We start from the raw sequence: 22,487 nt of genomic DNA, 5'->3' as shown, positions 1-22,487 counted from the left end.
ACATCTGTATGCTGGAGCCGAGGACTCAGTTTGTTCCAGCAGCTGCACACACACTCCCCAATATGTCCTCATTGTCCTACCTTGTATGTTGGCACTGGAGATGGAAATGTATTACTGATTATGAATTATCGCAACTTTTTTCAAACTGCTTTCAATCTTCAAGTCAACATGAGAGCGTGAAGGGACAGATTCTTTACATACCTTTTAGAGCCCCACATCCTCAATTTGTGCAGTTTTAAAAGATGAGGCTGGTGATATTCTATGTTTCCTTTTCTCAACAACTCCCATAAAAAGACAAATAGTGGGTTTGAAGGACAAACTCACTGTTTGAAGGACAAACTAAATATGTGTGGATAAATGAGTGAAATAAAATGATATTTTATATATATATATATATATATATATATATGTATACAGGACTGTCTCAGAAAATTAGAATATTGTGATAAAGTTCTTTATTTTCTGTAATGCAATTTAAAAAACAAAAATGTCATGCATTCTGGATTCATTACAAATCAACTGAAATATTGCAAGCCTTTTATTCTTTTAATATTGCTGATTATGGCTTACAGCTTAAGAAAACTCAAATATCCTATCTCTAAATATTAGAATATCATGAAAAAGTACACTAGTAGGGTATTAAACAAATCACTTGAATCGTCTAATTAACTCGAAACACCTGGAAACACATTTTCAAATGTTTGATTTTGTTTTGCTGTTATAAATCTTTTTTTTTACTTGGTCTGAGGAAATATTCAAATTTTATGAGATAGGATTTTAGAGTTTTCTTAAGCTGTAAGCCATAATCAGCAATATTAAAAGAATAAAAGGCTTGCAATATTTCAGTTGATTTGTAATGAATCCAGAATGCATGACATTTTTGTTTTTTTAATTGCATTACAGAAAATAAAGAACTTTATCACAATATTCTAATTTTCTGAGACAGTCCTGTATATATTCTTTTTTCTGTTCTTTTTTCTTCTTCTTTATATATATTAAATCATTTTAATTTTAGGGAATTACTGTCCGCAGCCCAATCTATATACTGGAGAAAATAATATGCAGTAAAAATTTCAAAAGAATCTGCAACACAAATTTTTTTTGTTTAATTTAATTTAACTATTTTACTTTTTCTCAAGAAAAATGGAACTTAATAAAAGAAACAAAGGAAACTGAAATATTTATTTTATTTCACCATTAGATTAGTAATACAAACTATTTATATTCAATTCCATTTATTTTGTATAGGCCAAAATTACAAATGTGCCTATGATTTGATCCAACAATTGTGTATGAAGAGGGACAATTATAGAATTTGTGTCAAAAATATTTTTCAAAACCCCCTTAAAGTCAATGGAACAATTTCTCGCAGTTCTTCGCGTTTTTGGGGAAACGGCCGGCGAATCTCTTAGAAATGAAATAGCACACCTTTTTTTTACGCATGTGCTGGCAACGCTACGGTCCAAACTTTTGTATAGACGATGGAGAAGATTAATTAAGCCCGCAGTAGAACAGTCACTGTGCTGCTACAGATGAACCACAATGGGAAGAAGCTCTACAGATCTAACAGATTACGCAATGCACACACTGGAGTTGGAAGGAAAATATCAAAACTAAGAACATGCAACAATAAATGTGGGAGAAAAATAATCTCTACTGGTCACTCAAATATCCACACACTGATCACACTCTCAGTTTTGTATTTGCTTGCTATCAACATTTCATGAATCTGTCTCAGCACAATCTTCCAGTAAATCTCAATGTGTAGATTAATTCCTGCTTTTATTTGTTTTTCTCTCTGAAGGTTTATTGTTAGGAGCTTCTATACGCTGCCATTTCCCAACAGGGAACTTGTACAACAGCGGCATTGTCCCGTCCGTGTCGCCATCTTTGTTTCTCTAATTACAGAAACATAATTCAGTGACTGACAGTTTGATTCTGCAGCAGAGAAACACGGACACAGTGCTGTTAATGTATCTTTATTTCATGCCTCTAATTTCATAAGAAAGGACAAACTGAGTAGATTTTCATTCCCTTTTCATAATAAAGTATCGTCGCTCTAGTGTTTCACTCTCTCTCTTATAGATTTATCTTTCAAAATATATTGAATGACCTACTCTTATGTACAAAGTTTCTCTACCGTGTTTGACCTTCTGAAATGTATTCATCACGTGAACTTGTTAAATGAATGAATACATTATTAACACTATTTAGATTAGATACAAGTACAATTTAGTTTGTCATCTGGATTTACTGCAAGCAGTGGGAATCTCTGAGATATTTGCTCAGCAACTTTTTACAATTAAATATCAAGACCACAGAGACTACTGTACTCAGAAACAAAAACATAGTTGGAACGTTGCTATTCAAAATATTAATATTCCCCCTCCCCAATTTATTGTTTTATATTTTTTTTACAGAGATTGGTGTTAAAGATAAATAGGACTCACAACACAGTAGCGTTAGTCAAAAGGAAGCGACGAGGATCGGATGAGCAACTACTTCATCTTCATACCTTCAAACCAGCAGCGTCTGGTGTGAGACAAATACTGAACTTTAGGGAACCTTGTAGAAAGCTGCACGTCCACAACAACAATACGGTGACTTGATGATTGTTTCAACCCAGCTGGGCGTGCATTGTGTTGCAGGGATGTTATATTGGAGATGGTGGTGCGCTACCAGCAGTCCAGGACCGGGACTTGGCATGGAACACACCCGTAACACGATCTTCTGTGCTCCAACGGGACACTTCTCAGTTAATGCCAATACGTGAGGGGTCAAGGTAGGAAAGGAAGCAAAGAAGAGAAAGACAACAAATTAATCTCACACATGTGGCAATCCCCTTAAATCATTTGCTCTAGCATTAGCTTGCATAGTTGCTGAATTTTGTGGTTCGAGTTGGTTCACGTCATGGTCAGAAGTTGTTGCTAGGCAACACATGATTGCCTGATATGTACGAGAGTTAAATCAAATCCTCTGGGGCCTGCCTCATCTGGACCCTATTATTCTGTCTCAACTTCGTCCCTGGCAGGGCTGTGATGTGGTCACTGCGCACCTCTTTTCACCATTGAGCTGCTTAGAAGAGACCGCAACTTTTAAGGTTTTCTTTGATGATGATGTCTGTCTCAGCGTTGAACACAATCTCGACGTTCCTTGTGTCTGTGGCACAGGTCAGGTGGCAGTAGATTTCTTTCACGCCCTTCTTCATATTCAGTTCCAAGAACTGCGACTTGATGTAGTTGCCGGCATCTTCGTACGAGTTGCAGCCTCAAGAGAAAGGAAGGACGTGAACATGGGAGCGGATTCAAGAGTTGTGTTGTTTACAAAGAACAAAACCTGACCCTGATCCTTAAATTACCACTCTACATTTTAACTGACATGACATAAGTTTGAAATAATTGCTTGCGTCACATCATTTAAGTGAAGGAGCAACACTGAGGCTCTCACTGTTTGCAGTTACAATCTCAAGATTCCTTACTTTCTCAATTTAGTCTTTCTTTGTCATTATTAACGATTGGTTTGTTTATCAAACATTCTCCCGTGACGGTCTCAATCAAAGCTGAGGGATGACTTGTTGGCAGCAGACTGTGATCCACTCAGCTGCATGCCTGACAGATTTAATCTCCCAATTTCCCTGATAATCGAACCTGATATTCTCACTGCTCCATCTAACTTTATCCTGCCACCGTTTTCAGAAGTTTAGCTCACAAACCATTGAAACAGTTTCAGTCTTACCATCAGGTGCGGCTTGTCCATAAGGGCGATTGGGGTGACGCACTGCCTCGGGGGAAAAGAAAAAAGAAAAAAAAAGAAAAGAAAAAAAAAGAAAAGAAAAAAGTCGCATTCTACCACTAGACGTCTGCTCTGCCTCTGTACGTCATTGTCCAATCAGGTAACAGTCATTCAGTCAGCCTAAAGTCGTGCTTCAAATGGCCCCGCCCCTTCTGGGGCGATTTTGGGCGAAATGAAAATCGCCCCAGATCTCTCCCATTGACTCCAATGTTAAACCCATTTTTTTCACAAAACAGAGCTCTCAATGCATTCTCTATGGCTTCCGGGAGGACTCGCCCCTCCAGGTCTTGTCATAATTAATCGACGTAAAAGCGTCTCAGTACGTCATACATCTTCGACAGAGGCATATTCAGTCGGCCAGTGCTCAGGGCAACAGCAGCGATTCAATTCTTTCTTTGAAAGAGACTCCTTTCGGTCGGCGTAACATTGAAGACACATCGGCAACAATAGAAGTAGGACCTCCTAGAGCAGCGGTCGCCAACACGTCGATCGGTCGACCTCGGAGACGTTCCCTGTCGCTCTCCAAAATAAAATGAAAATAAAATCAGAAACACATTGTTCCTCATTCTCGAACATTTTCTGAGGTGTCTTCTGAAACGTTTTCTTCCTGACTGGAAGATGGACGTCAGAAAAGATCTCCGCCTGATGTTAAAGAACGCCTGTAAACGGGTTCTCTGACAGCCGTGTTGTCAGCTGTGCTCCTGAAAGAGGAACGTAGGACTACAGGTGAGGCGCAGGGGAAATGCAGAAAGACCTTTATTGACAACTCCACATATTACACACGGTCAAAGTACACCGACATAAAACTAAGTCATGAATAAATAAATGTTGAAATGCCTGTACCTTAATGTAAATGTTTACGTTACGGTATTTACAAGTTGTGCCTGCGCATACGCGACAGCCGAGATTCTTGGCGACTTGCCAGGTCTTACCTCCGTGAGTTTGGCTTTTCTGCTGTTGCCCTTCAAAACAAAAGCTCAACATTTAGCTTTTTCTTGTCTGGTGGCGCAATCTGGTTTACTTGAAAGTGATTGCAATTGTATTTCTTCTATTATTTGAAAAAGCACAGATGCAGGAATCACAAATGGGGATCTCATATTTATTATTATTATAATTATTTAAATCTTGTTGAAAAAAATCACCAAATCAAAGACCAGGAGCTGGATTACTGACAGACAGCTCACAGACGGCCTCAGACTGTCTGTCTGCTTATGAACTAACTACAAGCTCACAGACAGAGTTCAGTCACAGCCGTCACACTGACTGGAGTCACATGACTTGATGGCATTGTGAGAAAGCTACACATAGACAGCTGTCTGAAGGTCTGTGGTTTTGGGAGGGTTAATCATTATCAAAAAAATTGCCCCCCCTGAGAATTTTTTCAGGAGCCGCCACTGCTTACCATTGTAGTCTGGGAAGCAGATACTCAGATGGACTTTCTTGATCTTCTCTTCAAAGAGATCCTTCTTGTTGAGGAAAAGCACGATGGAGGTCAGTGCAAAGAATCGGTGGTTGCAGATACTGTTGAATAGATGGAGGGACTCGTGCATGCGGTTCTGAAAAGGTAAAAAGCAAACAGGTCAAGTTTACTAGCCGACGTGTTTGTCGTCTCTGGCTTGCCGACCTGGTAGAAGTGTCTCAACTCACCACTTCATCGTCCTCTACCAGCACCATGTCGTATGCACTGAGAGCTCCGCAAAAGATGATGCAGGTCACACCCTCGAAGCAATGGATCCACTTCTTTCTCTCTGACCTCTGGCCACCCACATCGAACATCCTGTTTCCCACACAGACAGTCACAACAAAGTCAGTCCCGGCTGTCTCGGTGCTCTCCGTGGAGTCACACACTTGTGTTTAGGGCCCTGTTGGGACTCACCTGAAGTACAACTCTTTGCAGGAAAACTGTTCCTCAATGATACCAGTGGTTTTGACTCGAGATCTCAGCACGTCCTGCTCAGTGGGGAGGTAATCTGGCTTGCTGATTCGGTCCATTTCATTGAGGTAGCTGAGGATGGCAGAACAAATGGTACAGCCATCAGGCCTCAGATATATACGAAATCAACGTTAAGCCAGCTGCCTCTTTGGTTTTGCATGTAACTGCTTTACTTGCTTCACACCGGGAGTAGACATGAACTCACGAGCCAGCAGAGTCGTTGAGTTGGCACTCAGCAGCTCTGTCGAAGCTGGCCTGCACACTGGTGTCTTTCCACAACTTCATGATGACATCGGACAGCTCAACAGGCATTGTGCCTTCTTCAATGGAGTCAGACAAGTTCTGCAGCTTCTGTGCATTCTCCTGTGGTTGTAATGCAGAAAGATCCATCAGCACCGGCAGGGTACTTTCACTACTTCACAGGACGATTTCATGTCAGTGAAAATGAATAACGGTGCAAGTTAATCAGGTGTACATCTTTTAAGTGTCATATGCGACCTGTGTACCGGACGATCCAAAATCAATGCCCAATATCTCCATGCCTCTGATGATAGCCAGAGTAGACTGCAGGATGTTGCCAAAGATGACGGCTCTGAACTCCAATTGTTCCTCTTTTGTGTAATCACCTTGATGCAGAATCCTGGACACAGATGAAAGCACCAGCAAACATGAGCAACATGAATCATCTGCTCGGCTGAGCCGGTTGGTCGTTTGTATATCCTAATATATTAAATGTCGCGGTTCGAAAAATGAAATGGAAAAGGTAATTGTGGAAACCTTATTTTAATAGAACTACTAAGATCTTGCAAGTATATGATTAATTTGGATTTCCACAGGTTAAAAGTCCTGCTTATAGAAACAACCTAGTGGACATCCAGTGGAGCTTGTACTCACAGCGCCACCCTGTGGTGTGTTTCTGAACTCGCTCAGCTCACAGCACAAAACAAGTGCTGACAAATCCGACTACCGACTATTGACCTTTTGTTTAAAGGCTCCACTCCAAGTAAAACAGTCAGAGCAGACGGAGCTTTGGCTTGCTGGCTGTGCGCCTGACCGAGGTTGACCGAGGTATATTTTATTACATTGTTTTATATATATATATATTGTATATATATATTGTATGTATATACATATATATATATATATTGTCTCAAAAAAGTGTATATTTTATTACATTGTTTTATATATATATATTGTCATGATGTATATTCTATTACATTGTTTTATATATATATATTGTTAATACTTTCTTCTTTTTTGTGGATATTGTATAGTTTATTCTCATTCTTATTCTTTTTTTAGTCTGCTACTGCTGTCGGGTGTTTTGCACATAAGAATTTCACAAACCGATTATACTTGTATAAAAGGGGATGTGACAATAAAAACTTGAAACTTGAAACTTGAAGAGATTGAAAACCCTTTTATTGATCGTCATCGACATGGCGTGGATTACATCAAAACAAATTGTATCAATTATTTTATTACTTACTTCATTTGTTTTACAATAGTGCTTTTCCCTGACTCACCAGCAAGACAATAAAAAGGTTAGCAACAACACATATTGAGTCGGATCACACTGTAAGCCATACACAGCCATGAATGTGCTTTGTGCTTTGCAATTTAAAGAAGCAGTCTGGCCAGAATAGACACAAATTATGTGCATTTAAACGAAAGTGCTATCTCTCTGTTTGGATAGGTTATGGATGATTTTCTGAAGTTTGCAGATATCTGCCTTCATCACATCGGAGCAGAACTCAATAACATTTGCTTTGTACAATGCAAAGACTTATACTGGAGAAACCCAAAAGTAACATATATCTATTCAGATATCATGACAATGCCAAAATCCATTATGACCAGTTTCACAAATAACTGTTTTTGTATTAAAATAGTTGTCTGTCCCTCCCTGTACCCCACCCCCATCAATCAAAAGTCGGCCTTTACAAGTTTGCTTTAAAAAAATGTTTTCCCTCTCCTGAGTCAAATGTAAACAGGTATAAAATAATAGTGCAAAATTCCCATAATTGATTGTAGCAGGACCGACACCGCTACCCGTGGGTTTCCCCCACCAGCACCAAGGACCAGCCAGGCACAGAGAGGTTTCGCTCAATGACATATTTATTTCTCCAAACACACACCGAGCAGACCGCCAAACATGCGCCTCTGCTCACTTCTCTCCCTCCACTCTCCACTGAGAGCTTTTATGAGCGCGGCCTCGGCTGCTGACTGATTGCAAATCACCAGCAGCCGAGGCCAAATTAGAGCCAGCTGCCACACTCCCCACCACCAGATTTAGGCCGGGGCTCCATCCGGCCTAACCTACTCCCCCTCCCCCCCCCTGAGAGCTTGGGCGGAGGAGGGGGATCTGGGGGACTGCGCTCAGGACGTGGGGGTACTGGGGCACCGGGCTCAGGACGTGGGGGCTCTGGGGTCGACCGGGACGGGGGGACGGGGAGCTGGGGCCGGCCGGGATGGAGACGGAGACGGGGTAGCTGGCGCCGCTGCCGGGGCCCGGGGATCTGGGGTCGGCCTTCCACCGACGGGTCCCAGGGAACAGGGGTCGTCGGCAGCTCATCATTATGGTAAAAATACAACTTATAAACAGTGGACCAAGCTTTCAAGTCTTTGCAGTGTTCATGTTATAAGTAGAAGCATACATAGTTAATGTAAAACGTTTGTTTAGTTTTTAGAAAACCTTAAGATCTGGTTTCTAAATTCTACAAAGTGTTGTGTTGAATTTCATCTCAGATCTGTGTGTTAGCCAGTGGTGTATAAAGTACCCAAAAGTCATACTTGAGTAAAAGTAAAGATACTTGATGGGAAAATTACTCAAGTAAAAGTAAAAGTCACCTCTGAGAATACTACTTGAGTAAAAGTATTAAAGTATCTTGCCCAACACTGAGAGTGACAGGCACAGTAACATTAATCAAGACAGATAACTTGGATGCAATATTGTTCCAAAACTGACAAACAGGGGAGCAATCCCAGAACATGTGAAGATACGTACCTTGAGTGTTTAGTGGGCAGAAAGTGCATAAAGGACTGGTAATTATTTTCATGTGATGCATTTTCACAGGGGTGAGATACGTCCTATAAATGAAATTGTAGTGAATTTGCTGATGGTCTGGATTGTGTGATACTTCTGAGATGTTAGACCATACATCATGCCAGTCAAAATCAGTGACCAAGTCTGGGCAATCACGTTCCCAGACCCTCTCAATAGGAAGGCTGAGGCGGCCAGGTGTCACCAAAAACTGATAGAGCTTAGATACCATACCGCTGGTTTTTGCCTGCATTGTAAATAATTTCCGGATAGGATGGATGGGCAAAGCTCTCTGCCAGGGGACACCATATGCCTTGAGTGCTGATCTTAATTGAAGGTAAAAGAAAAATGAGGAACGTGGTAGACTGAATGCATTTTGTAAGTCAGTAAAAGATAACAAGCCAGTCTCGTTAAAAATGTCTTTTAGATAATGAACCCCCCTCTGTTCCCAATGCGGAGCTGTTATAGGCCTCCCACCAATCACGAGTGCTTTATTGTTGAATAGTGGAGAAAGTGTATGCCAATTGCATGGTACATGGCAATATGTTTCAACCAATCTCCAGGTTTTGATAAGATGAGAGACAATGGGGCCAAAGCGCAGCTGGCACTGTTTGTGAGAGATATTGGCAAAAAGAACGTCATGAAGTGACCATGGTTCTGTCATAGCACTTTCTAAAGCACGCCACACACTGAGGAATCTGGGTCAAACCATGTAAGAAGAGGCCTTAAGACAAAAGACCAAAAATAAAGTTTAAAGTTGAGAACTGAAAGACCACCATTCTCCTTTCTCCTCTGTAGAGTAGACTTTTTAAGTCGTGGCCGCTTGCCTTTCCAAATGAATTTCGATACTGCTGCCTCTAATTTATGCCAGTAGTCAGAAGGAGGAGAAAGGGGTAGCATAGAGCTCACAAAATTAATCCTGGGTAAGATGTTCTGTTTTTCTGATATTGTTAAAGATCACAATCTTGATATAAGGAATTGTGTATATGTTTTTAAGATTATAGTGGAGAATTCTTTATCTATATATTATATTATTTATAAATGTGGTGGGCAGCAAGGGCCTGTATATATTTACTTATAGTATATTCACATAAATATATTTAAATATATTTATATATTTATATATATTTAATATACATATATTTAAATATATTTATGTTGAGTATATTAACACACATTTATATATCTGTTATCAAGGCTTTGTACATTTAAATTGACATCAGTATTTAAAACAGTCAAACGTGCACCACATAAGACCCCCGAAAGAGTGAGATGGACTCCGCACAAGTCACCCACTTTGGAGCCAGAACATTCTCATCCATCATGTTCATGCAGAGGAACGGAAAGGCCGAGCGACACAGAGGAAAGGGCTGCAGCGACGCCTGTGGACAGGCGACGAAGGACGGTGATGAACATGACCAACAAAGCGTCTTGAGTCATTCCAAACGCAGGCGGCTGGGTCGATCTCCCGTTTCTCTCTGTTTCCTGCCATTGAGATGTTTGTAGATCCGACACACAATGCTCACAGATTCATGTCATTCATCGTCATCTCCTGACCAGACGGCAGGTGCCCCCACCCCCCCCCATCATGTGACACACCAGCATACTGCTGCACGCTGCCCCCCCCTCCGTCTGTCGTAGAGATGAGAGTAGTCGCAAATTATTCCGGCGTAGAGCGTTTTTTCGTCGTGTTTGCTGTGTGCGACAACACTGGAAGAGCTCGGAAGTGTGCAGCAATAGAAGCAATGTCAGCTTCATATATTTAACTGTGACACTCATGATGAACGTCTCCCACGTGGCACTCCTAACAGGGATGGACCACAGTTCTCGAACACAGTTCGGGTGCCTTGTAAATACTCTAGTGTTGGTTTCTTTAACTTCTGGGGGCATCTTGAGTTTTGATAAAGCAGAGCCTGTGGCTGCAAACTGTGCAGTGCGGAACGCTAATGCAGCGGCGAAGAGGTGCAGAGCTCTTTGGAACATTCTCATGAAAGAAGATAATTTGGCGGATAATTTGACCCAAATCTTAAAACTTAAGAGACAGTTTTAGGGGCGTGAACCAACTGATAACAATATTTGGATCAGAAGCTAAAAACATCACCAAAAAAAGGCCTTCAAATAGAAAGGAATCCATGTTCAAACTCTGTAAATCAAGTCAATTGATCTGGCCTGGAGCCAGCAATATGTATGTCTTATTTATGTTGTTATTAAGCATAATCGATAAATTATCCAGAGGCCTCGCATTTTAAAGCATCACGCTAAATATTGTGAAACTAGATTGAGACGAATGTGACTCTGATCCAGCATTCCTATCTGCATGTTTGAAGGGCTTTTTGTATTCATTATTTCCCCCAGAAGCTTATAGTTACTCTTCTAATACCTCTAGATCAGTGGTCACCAACCTTTTTGAGCCCAAGATCCCTGACCTCCGCCTTCATGACGGCAAGATCTACCTATTGAGGCACTGAGAGAAAACGACTGTCCAGACTGGACTTATGACTTTTTATTTGGCCTAATTGTCATTTTGGTCCAGCGTTCAAATTGATGTGACCAGGAACACAGAATTTAAGTGTAATATAACAAGTAAGATATTTGTTAACCGCACACAATATGAACAAGAAAAAACACATTTGCAATGAGCAGCTGGATGAACTACCAATATAAATGTTGTATTTATTTACATTTCGTTGCCTCTGTACCTGTACTTTAGAAATGACAATGAATTGAATCTAATCCAATTACAACACAACACTGACAACATGATCAGTCAATGCAACTCATGGAAGTTCAGCTCTGTGATCACAAGGCCATCAAGCCATGTGACTCCAGTCAGTGTTATGGCTGTGACTGAACTCTGTCTGTGAGCTTGTAGTTAGTTCATAATCACAGACAGCCAGTCTGAGGCAGTCTGTCAGCTGTCTGTCAGTAATCCAGCTCCTGGTCTTTGATTTGGTGATTTTCTCAACCACACTGACGAGTTTTTCGGGGGGAAATTGGTATTGATGAAAGTTTTCTCATCTGGGATTGGTTCTGAACTCACACCGTTGGTGATTACGTTCACATCAGCTCTACAGACATCCTCAGATTTAAATAATTTTCATAATAATAAATATGAGAATCACCATTTGTGACTCCTGCATCTGTCCCTTTTCAAATAATAGAATAAATGCAATTGCAATCACTTTCAAGTAAACCAGATTGCTCAATCAGACAAGAAAAAAAAGCTCAATGTTGAGCTTTTGTTTTGAAGGACAACAGCAGAAAAGCCCAACTCACGGAGGTAAGACCTGGCAAGTCGCCAAGAATCTCGGCTGTCGCGCATGCGCAGGCGTAACCTGTTAATGCCGTAACGTAAACATGTACACGAAGGTACAGGCATTTCAACATTTATTTATTGATGACTTAGTTTTATGTCGGTGTACTTTGAGCTTGTAATATGTGAAGTTATCAATAAAGGTCTTTCTGCATTTCCCCCTGCGCCCCACCTGTAGTGGTACGTTCCCCTCTTTCGGGGAGCACAGCTGACAACACGGCTGTGTAAGCGAACCCGTTTTCAGGCGTTCATGAATCAGGCGGAGATCTTTTCTGACGTCAATCTTCCAGTCAGAAAGAAAACATTTCAGAAGACACTTCAGAAAATGTTCGAAAACAAGGAACAATGTGTTTCTGAATTTATTTTCATTTTATTTTGGAGATCGACAGGGAACGTCTCCGAGATCGACGGGTTGGCGACCACTGCTCTAGATGACCACTCTCAGTTGTAAGACAATAGACGGGTACGAATAAACTACAGTAGATCTTTACATGGTGACTTGTATACCCAGGCACATATACATATAATAATGTTTTGTCTGTACTGAAATGTGGAAGTTTATAAAGAGGTTGCTTGTCGTTTTGCCTGAATGAGCATCGATGCTGGAGACCGGCCCGGTGCTCACGCCCCCTGAGGTCTGACTGGGAGCTGAAGAGGCCCTCAGAGTTCCAGACGAAGCCCCAAACCCTCCACCACGCACCCAGGAGACATTTCTGTATTCTTTATTCTGAGCTGGCTGATGCCGTGTTGCATTTGGTTAAATCAAGAAGGAGAATGAACAAAGCGTGGTGGTTTCAGTGCTTCAAAAGAATCCCTGTGTACGTCGGCGTGCTCGGGTACTTTGTTTGACACTTTTCCTGGGTGCGTGGCGTTAAGAGGAAGCGGGAGGTGTTTCTTTGGGACTGTTGGCGTTCAGGACGGAGGACGCTCACTTGTGCTCACGGCTTCTTCCTCCGTCAGCCTTCGGTAGTTTTTTTGACTCTGTATGTTGCACTCAACAAGTCCTAACAGTTATACACTGATAGTTATGATCACGATGATTAACTTGTCTGGAGTAGTATTATGTCTGATACTGATGAGCTGTTCAATGACGATGCAGTGAATTATATAGCCTGATTTAATGTCAAATAAAACCAGTTCAACAAACAAGACATCAGCATTTCTCTGTATGAAGTATGAATTATGTGAGCTGATGATTTGGAGTTTGATGGTTTGCAAAATATATTTTTTTAATCTGTTTTCGTAGTTTTTAAGAAGTCTGTATTTAGATAATACAAAGGGAAAGAATAACGAATGCTTCAACAATAAAGAGCCTGATGTCTGCTGGCAACATAACTTGACCTCAAGTTTCTTTATCAAAGGTCACGAGTCTGCTACAATGTGTAAGATAAAAAGTATAACAAATACTCTTTATTTTTTTTCATTTATGTAAGGAAAAAACACTATTCCTACTTTCAGAGGATTCTGAATGATTTTGTTTAAAAGAAAATTGGGACTTTACAATTTGTCATTCTTTGGCACAGCTGTGAAGGTGACCTTCTGTATTCATATTTTTAAAATACTTTTTGAGATACAAAATATGTGAATATGTCTGTATGTCGGAGTTGCGCAAATGTAATGTTATGATGTGTCGAAGGGGATATAGTGCGTCACCGAGTCGTGCTAGTGAATGAGAAACAGTGGACTGACCACCTGTAACCTGTGAGAACGTCGCACGGGTGAATGAAGTAGTGAGTTGGTAGTGTAAGCAGAGATGTTCTATGTATATGTTTAAGGGAAAACACTACGTTTTATTAGCTAGTAATAGACTAAAACAGCCTGCAGCATGCAGTTGCGCTACTGATCGTGATGTACTTATATGTGCTTTCAGTAAAAACAGTTCTTAAACCCAAGCACGCCTGGATGTCCTATGTGTCCAAGTGAGCAACATCATACTATACCAGGACCTTTGCTGACCTTTTCATTATTTCGTTTATTTACATATAATGTGACTCTTCTCTCTCTACTTATAAAGAATTTACATCTCTCCATCACATATTATTCACTCTGCTTCCTCCTCTGAATCTTTGGGACTTCACGTCTCATGGGGTCCAATGGACCCGGCTGATCTGATGCCTCCTGCCTGCCTGGCGAGCCGGCCTCCTGTCATGGCCCTGCTCACACTGTTACACCGCCTTCCTGGTTCAAATCTGAGCCACACGGACTAAGAATGGTTGAATTCATTCTCCAGATATTCTCCATCTAAACCGACGGTATTTGGTTCCCGTTGTGTTTTGAGCAGAACTCTTAATCAATTCATCAAACTCAGGGTTCATAATGTGTTCACCTGTAAATGTTTTTTGGTCACCAACATATACTTATGACAAATACATACGACAAATATCAAGTGATTGTGCTTGAAACTGATTGTTTATTGTCTTTTTTAATTTGTTATAATACAAATAAATGTTAAAAACATACTGCTGTATCCTGTAATACCTGACTTCCTTTAAGCAGTAAAACTATTAAAATGTATTAGTAGCTGTGGTTCAAATGTTCACGTCGATTTTTTTACGCCTCAAACTACGGAACTGTCACAATGTAGTTTGTATTAATAAGAGCCCTCCAACGATTTATGCTGGACAGTAATCTGTCAGACAAAGAACACATGACGCTTCATGCTGACGTTTCCTTTTGAAAGCCACTTCATCTCTCAGATGTGCTGCAGTGGAGGAAACGTCCACACTGAAACCTTTAACAACACCATTCTACTGGCTGACCACTGTGATGTCACTTTAGATGAGTCACTGAGTCGTGTGCTCACCTCTCTCTAAAATACAAAATCAAGACAGGAAGAGATAATAGTTCATAAACGACTTTTTAAAAATTAAGAATTTTGAGAACAACAATAAATGTATATTTATCTTTTGAAATGAGGGTTCACAGTGCATCCTGTCTCCTTTCTTCTTCTCTTCTGTCCACTTTTTCTTGTTTCCTCCTCATGTCGTTTCTTGTCCTCTCTGAAAGACAACAAAGAACACGAGAGGAGACAACATTAAATAAACAACATCAACAACCAACAACAACCTGTGTGTCCATGAGGTGGTTGACAGTCTCGTCTTCTCGTCAGTATCTGAAAGACAAATGGCAGATCAGAGAAAATCAGTTCATAACTTCAGCAACGAGGGATTCAGAAGAAATATTGATACACATCGTGATTCTCACCATAATATGAATAAATGAACCTGCATCGATCTTCTTGGACCAGAGAGTTCACAGTTCACGCCGTCTCGTCTCGTTTTGTCTCAAGACAAACAGATGATAAGGAGGACACCATTAATATTCTCAAGTGTTTCTAATATTCGGGTCATCTCACTCCTCCATCGTCTGTAAAGGACTACCTACCAATCAGCTCACTCTGGGTGTCGTTTCAGAGCAGAGCAGACATTTGAAGCTCCATCTCAGCGACAATAACTCCATTTGAGTTGTTTCAGGAAGTGAGTTCCCCGTCGCTCCCTTTAGTTTCACCAAGTGGACCCACAGGCCAGCTCCAAGAAATAAAGAAAGGTGCCAGACGCACCAAAAACGCTGACCTGGGCTAAATCCATAATGACCAAACTATATCCAAATGTTTACTCCTCAGACAACAAGGTTTAGTCCACAAAGGCCCCGGTGCAAGACGCTACCTGGGGCCTCCCACGCACAGGCCGGCCATGAGGACTAAACCTAAAAGTCTCTGGATAAAAAGGTGGACAGGCCCCAGGTGCAAGACGCTACCTGGGGCGTCGCTCAGGACACAACATGTCTCAAGCAGGAGGATCCTTGACAAGGAATCCCTGCGAGCCGTCCCGTCAGACTCGGAGGCGTTTCTTTGGAGGAGACGGGCAGCTGCTGCTGTCCTTCCTCTTGCTGCCCCGACTCTGAGTAGACCTCTTATTAAATCGACAGAGGTCCATCTCCCCGGTATTCGCTCACTCTCCAGCGATTTTTCAGTTCAGTGCTGTGAGAGCGGTACACCGGAGAGATGACTCGGGTCACAGTCCTGCCGTCGACCTCGATGCGTCTGACAGAGTTTCTGCGGTCCGCCTTCAGGGCTCCCAGCTCCGCCTGCTCAGGAAGAGCTGGAGACACGACTGGAGCATGAGGAGAGCTGGAGCCTGCAGGGGGCACCACAAGACCTGATGGGGCCTCCATCAGAGGATCTGATGTGCTGTTCTCCCTCTCCTCCTGGTTCTCGAAGACCATATGCACTAGCCGTGTGATGTAGAACCAGGCACGTGTTCAGACATCTTGGGGGGCAGGTGCTCAAACCCAAAAAAGGGCACCCATCGACAAAATGATTTTTCTATTGTTCACTGCAACTTGAAGTGAGCACGTAACTGGTTGTTACGAAACACCTGAAACACATCGTGTCGTGAGACATGAGAGCTGAACAAAATGACATGACAATTTGTTTTTATTTACAAAACAATAGGAGCGAAAAAATGCCATATAATAAACAACTTACTAACCTCTCCCGCTTGGCTGAAAAGAGTAAGCAGAAAAACAACACTTGTAATAACTAACTACTAACCGAGAGTGAGGTCATGCCGGGAAATATCAGACTGAGGCTTTATAACGTTTTTACGGAAGTCTGATATTTCCCGTCATGACCTCACTCTGGGTTAGTAAGTAGTTATTACAAGTGTTTTTTCTTGCGTTTACTCTTTTCAGCCTCTGCAATTACTCATACAAGATTGATCTTTGTAAAACTGGAACAGACAAAACAAAGAGACACATAGGCTACCACAGAAAACAATGTGGCACATGGATAGCATGATACCGAGAGCTAGCATAGTTTAGTTGCTATTTTCTAGCTGTGAATTCTTGTGACATTTATAAAATGAATTCATAAATTCAACATACTTTCGAAATTGTCTAAATAGCATTTATAAAACAACACAAAGAAGATGCCTGCCTGTACATCTCTCACTCTCTCTATTCTCTCGACATAACTAACATCAGTAAACAGTCAGTAAACAAGCCTTGTGAGGGCCGCGGAGCAGGTCTAGGCGAAATTCTCACAAGAACTCAAATAAATGCCCCGACGGATATCCAAACACATTTGGGGGGAATTGATGACAGAGAGAGTAAGTTTTATTCTTAAATACTGATTACAGTTTTTTTCATTTGCTAAACGACAGCGGGCACAACTGGAGTCACATGTGCAAAACTCTAAACACAGTCTGCACTACCAACAGTCACCTGAGCTAAACAGTTCACATCACCTGCAAAACTCATTCCAAGCAACACAACTCTTAACACATGGCTCAAAACACGCTCAGTGCAGCCAAACACTCTGCACAGCCCTCACTGAGGTAACACACACTGAGGTAACACACACTGAGATAACACACACTGTCACTCAGAACACACTGAGAGTAAAAACACTAGCATCAAACACCAATACAGAAAATACTAACTTTTCATCTTTACAGTTTGAACAATTTCAGTGACTTCAAACAAAGTAATATTTTCTTCAAAGAAAAGAGTGACATTCTTTCACATGATTTATGAAATTTTTTAGAACATAGCAATTCTTTAAGGTAAATGAAAATTAGCAGTTTGCTTCAATAGTCTGTAGTAATTTACGGAATTACAGTAATGAGAAAAAAAAGGTAGAAACTAAAAGTACAGACTGTAATTGGAACAAATAATTGAGGGGCTAATCCTGCCTCTCTCTAGCATCAGGCCACATGTTGTCATCAACATCACATCTCATGTTCTCTCTTGCCACCTGGGGAAGAACCTTCTGGAGGGCCTGATCCATCCCTGGCAGTCCTCTGGACTCGTGTCCTCACATCCGGCACGCATGGCTTCCAAAAGAGACATTTGGACATGTGGGTGGTGACCAAACACTTTTGTTGCAGCCTCAACCTGCCTCTCTCAATGAGAGACCATGGTTCACGACATGGTCTATAAGTGTAGCCCTTATTTCATCTGGAATAACAGCTCTTTGTCTTCCTCCACGCATCCGCCCTCTCCCTGCCACCCTTCTCCCTCCACGAACCCGTCTTCCTTGTTCCATTTCCAAAATGAGTCTTTCTGAGCTCTACCTATATATACTGTAATATATATATATATTAGGGCTGTGAAACGATTACAATTTTTAATCGGGTTAATCACAGGTTTTTGTGGATTAATCATGATTAATCACATATTACCGATATTCTCGGTATATTTTGTGAGAACATAGAGATTTATGACAAAAGATGGATATATACATGTATACATTCTTCTATACAATGGTGCTGCAACTCAGCAGTTATTTAGCAGTTTTCTTCCATCTGGAACATTAATACATCTTCATCCTAAACAGAATGTTTAACCCTCCTGTTACCTTTCGGGTCAATTTGACCCCATTCAATGTTTAATGTCGGTGTTCTTTGGGGTCAATTTGACACCAGGCTGTTTTTCACTGTGTCAAACATATAAGAAATATCAACTTTTTTATATATTTAAAGGGCTATTTAGGTAGTCAACAAACAAACATAAAGTACCTCACACTTAAACTTGGGAAGCAATATTAATTCTAATAATTTTCTGGAGGTTTTAATTACTGGGGTCAAATTGACCCCGAGGGTAAAATATGTTAGTAAATGTAAAGGTAACAGGAGGGTTAAACAGAACATTTTTCTCTTGTTTGTCAACCATTAACTCCACCATGATACAATCTAAAGGCCTCTAGTCTTCCTCTAGCAGCTGCTGAGGCAAACTGACTGTGTGGGTTTTCTTCATGAACTGGGCCGTGATGAAAGGGACGGCGGGGACACCGCTGCAAAGCTGAAACCTCACCGGCCCGGACAGGTGGACAGATTGACAAGTGACTTTTTTTTTGCTCGGTCCCGATGCGCGCGCACGGAGCTCTGTGGTGCGCGAGACGGAGATCGATAAGTGTTAACGCAACGCGAAGAGACAGAAATGACATGCTGCTGTGGAGATACGATCAACAACAGACGTTTAGTTTAATAAAAGAACAAAGACGTGCTCTAGAGAACATGTCAGGGGGCGGGCCAATCTTTTTAATGTCATGCGATCTACCGACACTACGCCGCGATCGACTGGCAGGTCGCGATCGACGTGTTGAGACCCTGATCTACAGGAAGTAGAAGTCGTAACAAGGTTTCCGGAGGTGAACCTGCGGAAGGATCATTACCGATGAACAGACCGTCTGCATGAGAGCGGACAGAGTTCAGATTGAAGTGGTGTATTGGAAGCTCATTTTGCAAGTGACTTTTTTTTCGTCCCGACCACCAACAACAGACGGATTGGAAGCTCATTCTGCGCGTTAAAAAAAAAAAAACTAGTTAAACCTGTAATTGAATTAACTGAGTTAACGCGTTATTTTTCACAGCACTAATTTAAATATAACTATATAAAATTATTGGAACAAACCAAACTTAATCTTCAAAGATGGATGGATCTCCCTCTGTCTCTCATAGGCAGAATTAATACTATTAAAATGAACGTTTTACCTAAGTTTATTTACCTATTTCAATGTCTCTCTGTAAATGTTCCAAAGAGTTTCTTCAAAGAGCTTAACACAATTATAACCCTTTTATATGGCAAAGGAAACAACCCAGAGTTAAACTCATCTCTCTGCAGGCTCCATATTCAAGGGGAGGGCTTAACCTACCAAATTATAGAAATTATTATCTTGCCTCTCAGTACCGACCAATCTGGATCTGGCTGCATGCAGAGAACAGTGAAGTTAGATGGGTCTCAATAGAACAACATGAGATGAAGTCTATGCCGTTAAAGGACGTACCATTCATCGGTAAACATTTTTTTTTTGCCACACTCACAAATAATTCAATAATACTGAACACATTTGCTGCTTGGCAGGAATCTCACTCACTCCTGGATATAAATATTTCTTTTCTTCGAAGGGCACCGCTGTGGGGTAATCCCAACCTCTCACACCACATAGCTGAGTCAGTGTTGCGGGGATGGAGGGATAGAGGAATTAAAACAGCTGCTGACTTATACATTAATGATACATTTGCTAGCCTCCAACAACTAAATAATAAATTCAACCTTCCCAAATATAGTTTCTTCAACTTCTTACAAATTAGAGACTGGGTTAAGGAGAAATCTAAAGAAATATTACCAGATATCCCAAAAGAAACTCCCCTTGAAACCCCATATGTAACAAATTATGCAGATCAACAAAAGGAATAATATCTTCAATATACGGTATCATCAACGGAAAGTCACCTGTTTATGATAAAAATAAAACATCTACAAAAGGGAAATGGGAAACAGACCTAGGATGTGTCTACGAGGAGGCAGACTGGTATCACCTATTGGAACAGGCACAGACGGTATTAATCTCCACAAAACACAGACAAATTCAATTTAATATATTCCATAGGACATACTACACCCCTTACAGGTTACATAAAATGGACAGCAACATTTCCCCCAGATGTCAGAGATGTAAAGTGACAAACGGTGATCTTCTACACATGCTCTGGAGTTGCCCATTAATAGAAGAACTTTGGAAACGCGCCACTGAATTAACCTCAAGCATAATAGGAATTAAAATTGAACAGGACCCAAAGATATGGATTCTGGGGGACACAAGCTCTATCAATGCAAACTACTATAATAAATACTTTATCTTACTTGCGAGCACTGCAGTGAAAAAATGTATTCTGATTAACTGGAAATCCGAAAAATCACCATCAATAAGACACTGGATTAATGAGCTTGTGTCCTACTGCACACCTGAAAAGATATTATATAATGTCAGAGGGAAGCAGGCAGCCTTTGGAAAAATCTGGGGCCCCTTCATAGATATTCTGCCATCTCTGGACTTGGCTGATCGTGGTGGTGTGAGACCGGCGTCAAATTAAGGCCGCTGCAGGTTATTTATTTTTTATTTTAGTTTGATTTTGTTGTGATTAGCTGCTCAACCTGCAAACGTATCTCTCTGATATGACTCTTCCTTTCTCCTGCTCTATCCATCTTAGTTGTACACAAGATTAAACAGCCCTCCCCTCTTTTCAATAAACTAATGTAGAGCTTAATCCAGAAACCAATCCTCCACCATATCTCACATCTAACTAAGCAGTGAACAGCTGTCTCAGAAAAGTTTAACATGCCTTAGATGGCTCACGTCCAAGAATGTGCAGCACATGAGCCAATAAACTGAAAGTGAATTATCATTCATTTATGAAAACATTATTAAGAATTTGACAATCTCTAAAATATCTCCTCCTGAAACCTTTCCCACGACGTAGTCATGTCTGATACCTGTGCCTTTTCTAATTGATCAGTTACAGCTGCTGACGGCAAGACTCCTGTTCTTCTTGGAGACAGGACATTGTGTTCAAGCAGAGAAAGAAAGTTCAACATTAGATAAGTATTGGTTAAGTATTGAATCTAATGAAGTGAACATCCTTCAGTCTGAGCACTTGGCATCACGCCCTGTTGGGGACAAAAAGGAAAACTTGCAAGTCCACTTACCAAGCAGTAAAAGCTTGACGGTTTTAGAGTCCTTATCACCATCTTCTTGGAGTTGTTTTTCCAACTCCTTGGACTTTTTGTCCTCGGCGCTTGCTCCAGCACCCATGCTTTCTTCCTCCTCAAACTCAAGTTCCTCAAGGTAGGACATTTTGACAGTTCTCAGTGAGCAGGAGAGCAGAGAATCTGGATGCAACCCAAATCGAGCTGAAAGGCGATTTCCGAGCGGATGCCGGATTGGGAGGGAGGTGCTTGAGCTTTCCTGGCTTTGTTGGCCTCTCTCGATTCGGCGATCAGAGAGACTCTCTCAAGGTTCAAATCAATTCAGCAGCTCTGTGCAGGAGAGATCCTCCCTTTAATTCCTTCTACTTAAACCCCGGACTTAGAAGATGCCTCTTCCTGATTGGCCAGCCAATCCAATTAGCGTAATAAGGGCAATAGTGAATGATGTCAAGAAAAAGAGAAAAATAAACTAACTCACATACATTAACTCAGTAAGTTATCTCATCAGTCATTGATTTGATTTATCCATATACAGAAATGTGTGTCACTATTATAAAGTATATGGTGTGTATAAGGAAAGTAGACAATATAATAACTCCATATATTACTGTTACAGCTACGGTGTGTTCACATCAGGAAAACAATGTGAACTGCATTTCCTGTCACCATAGAGCCTCATATATTTGTATGGGGAACCAATTTGAAACATTTAGACCAGCAAAGGTCTGACTGGGATCAATATATATTATTGTGTGCATACATTTGATTCATGGTGTATTTCCTGTCGAACTCTTGACTTCAGTGTCAGTCACGTGGACGAAGCAGGGAGGCATTAACCTCTCCTAAACGCCTTATAGTTAAGACGTTTAAATCCCAGGTGGGGTGGTGGTGCTAAATAAAGCAACTGAAACTGCTCT

The 22,487-nt window shown here is 41.1% G+C and overlaps 2 protein-coding genes across 2 annotated transcripts in view; one reads left to right on the top strand and one right to left on the bottom strand.

Annotated features, from left to right (window-relative positions):
* Positions 1–22,487, top strand: part of ampd2b (adenosine monophosphate deaminase 2b) — a 52,279-nt gene that overhangs the window by 1,219 nt on the left and 28,573 nt on the right. The window lies entirely within an intron of this gene.
* Positions 2,407–21,676, bottom strand: gnat2 (guanine nucleotide binding protein (G protein), alpha transducing activity polypeptide 2). Its single transcript, XM_056424205.1, has 9 exons — positions 21,570–21,676; positions 7,215–7,256; positions 6,224–6,365; positions 5,931–6,088; positions 5,669–5,797; positions 5,440–5,569; positions 5,195–5,348; positions 3,056–3,267; positions 2,407–2,748 (listed from the first exon to the last, which is right to left on the bottom strand). Exons 1-8 carry the CDS (start codon positions 21,674–21,676, stop codon positions 3,077–3,079), a joined length of 1,053 nt encoding a protein of 350 aa, XP_056280180.1. The 3' UTR covers positions 2,407–2,748; positions 3,056–3,076.

This window comes from Pseudoliparis swirei, chromosome 9 (genome assembly GCF_029220125.1).
Source record: "Pseudoliparis swirei isolate HS2019 ecotype Mariana Trench chromosome 9, NWPU_hadal_v1, whole genome shotgun sequence".
NCBI lineage: Eukaryota > Metazoa > Chordata > Actinopteri > Perciformes > Liparidae > Pseudoliparis > Pseudoliparis swirei.
Note: the sequence above shows the minus strand (reverse complement) of the source record. Positions and strands in the feature narration are given on the sequence as shown.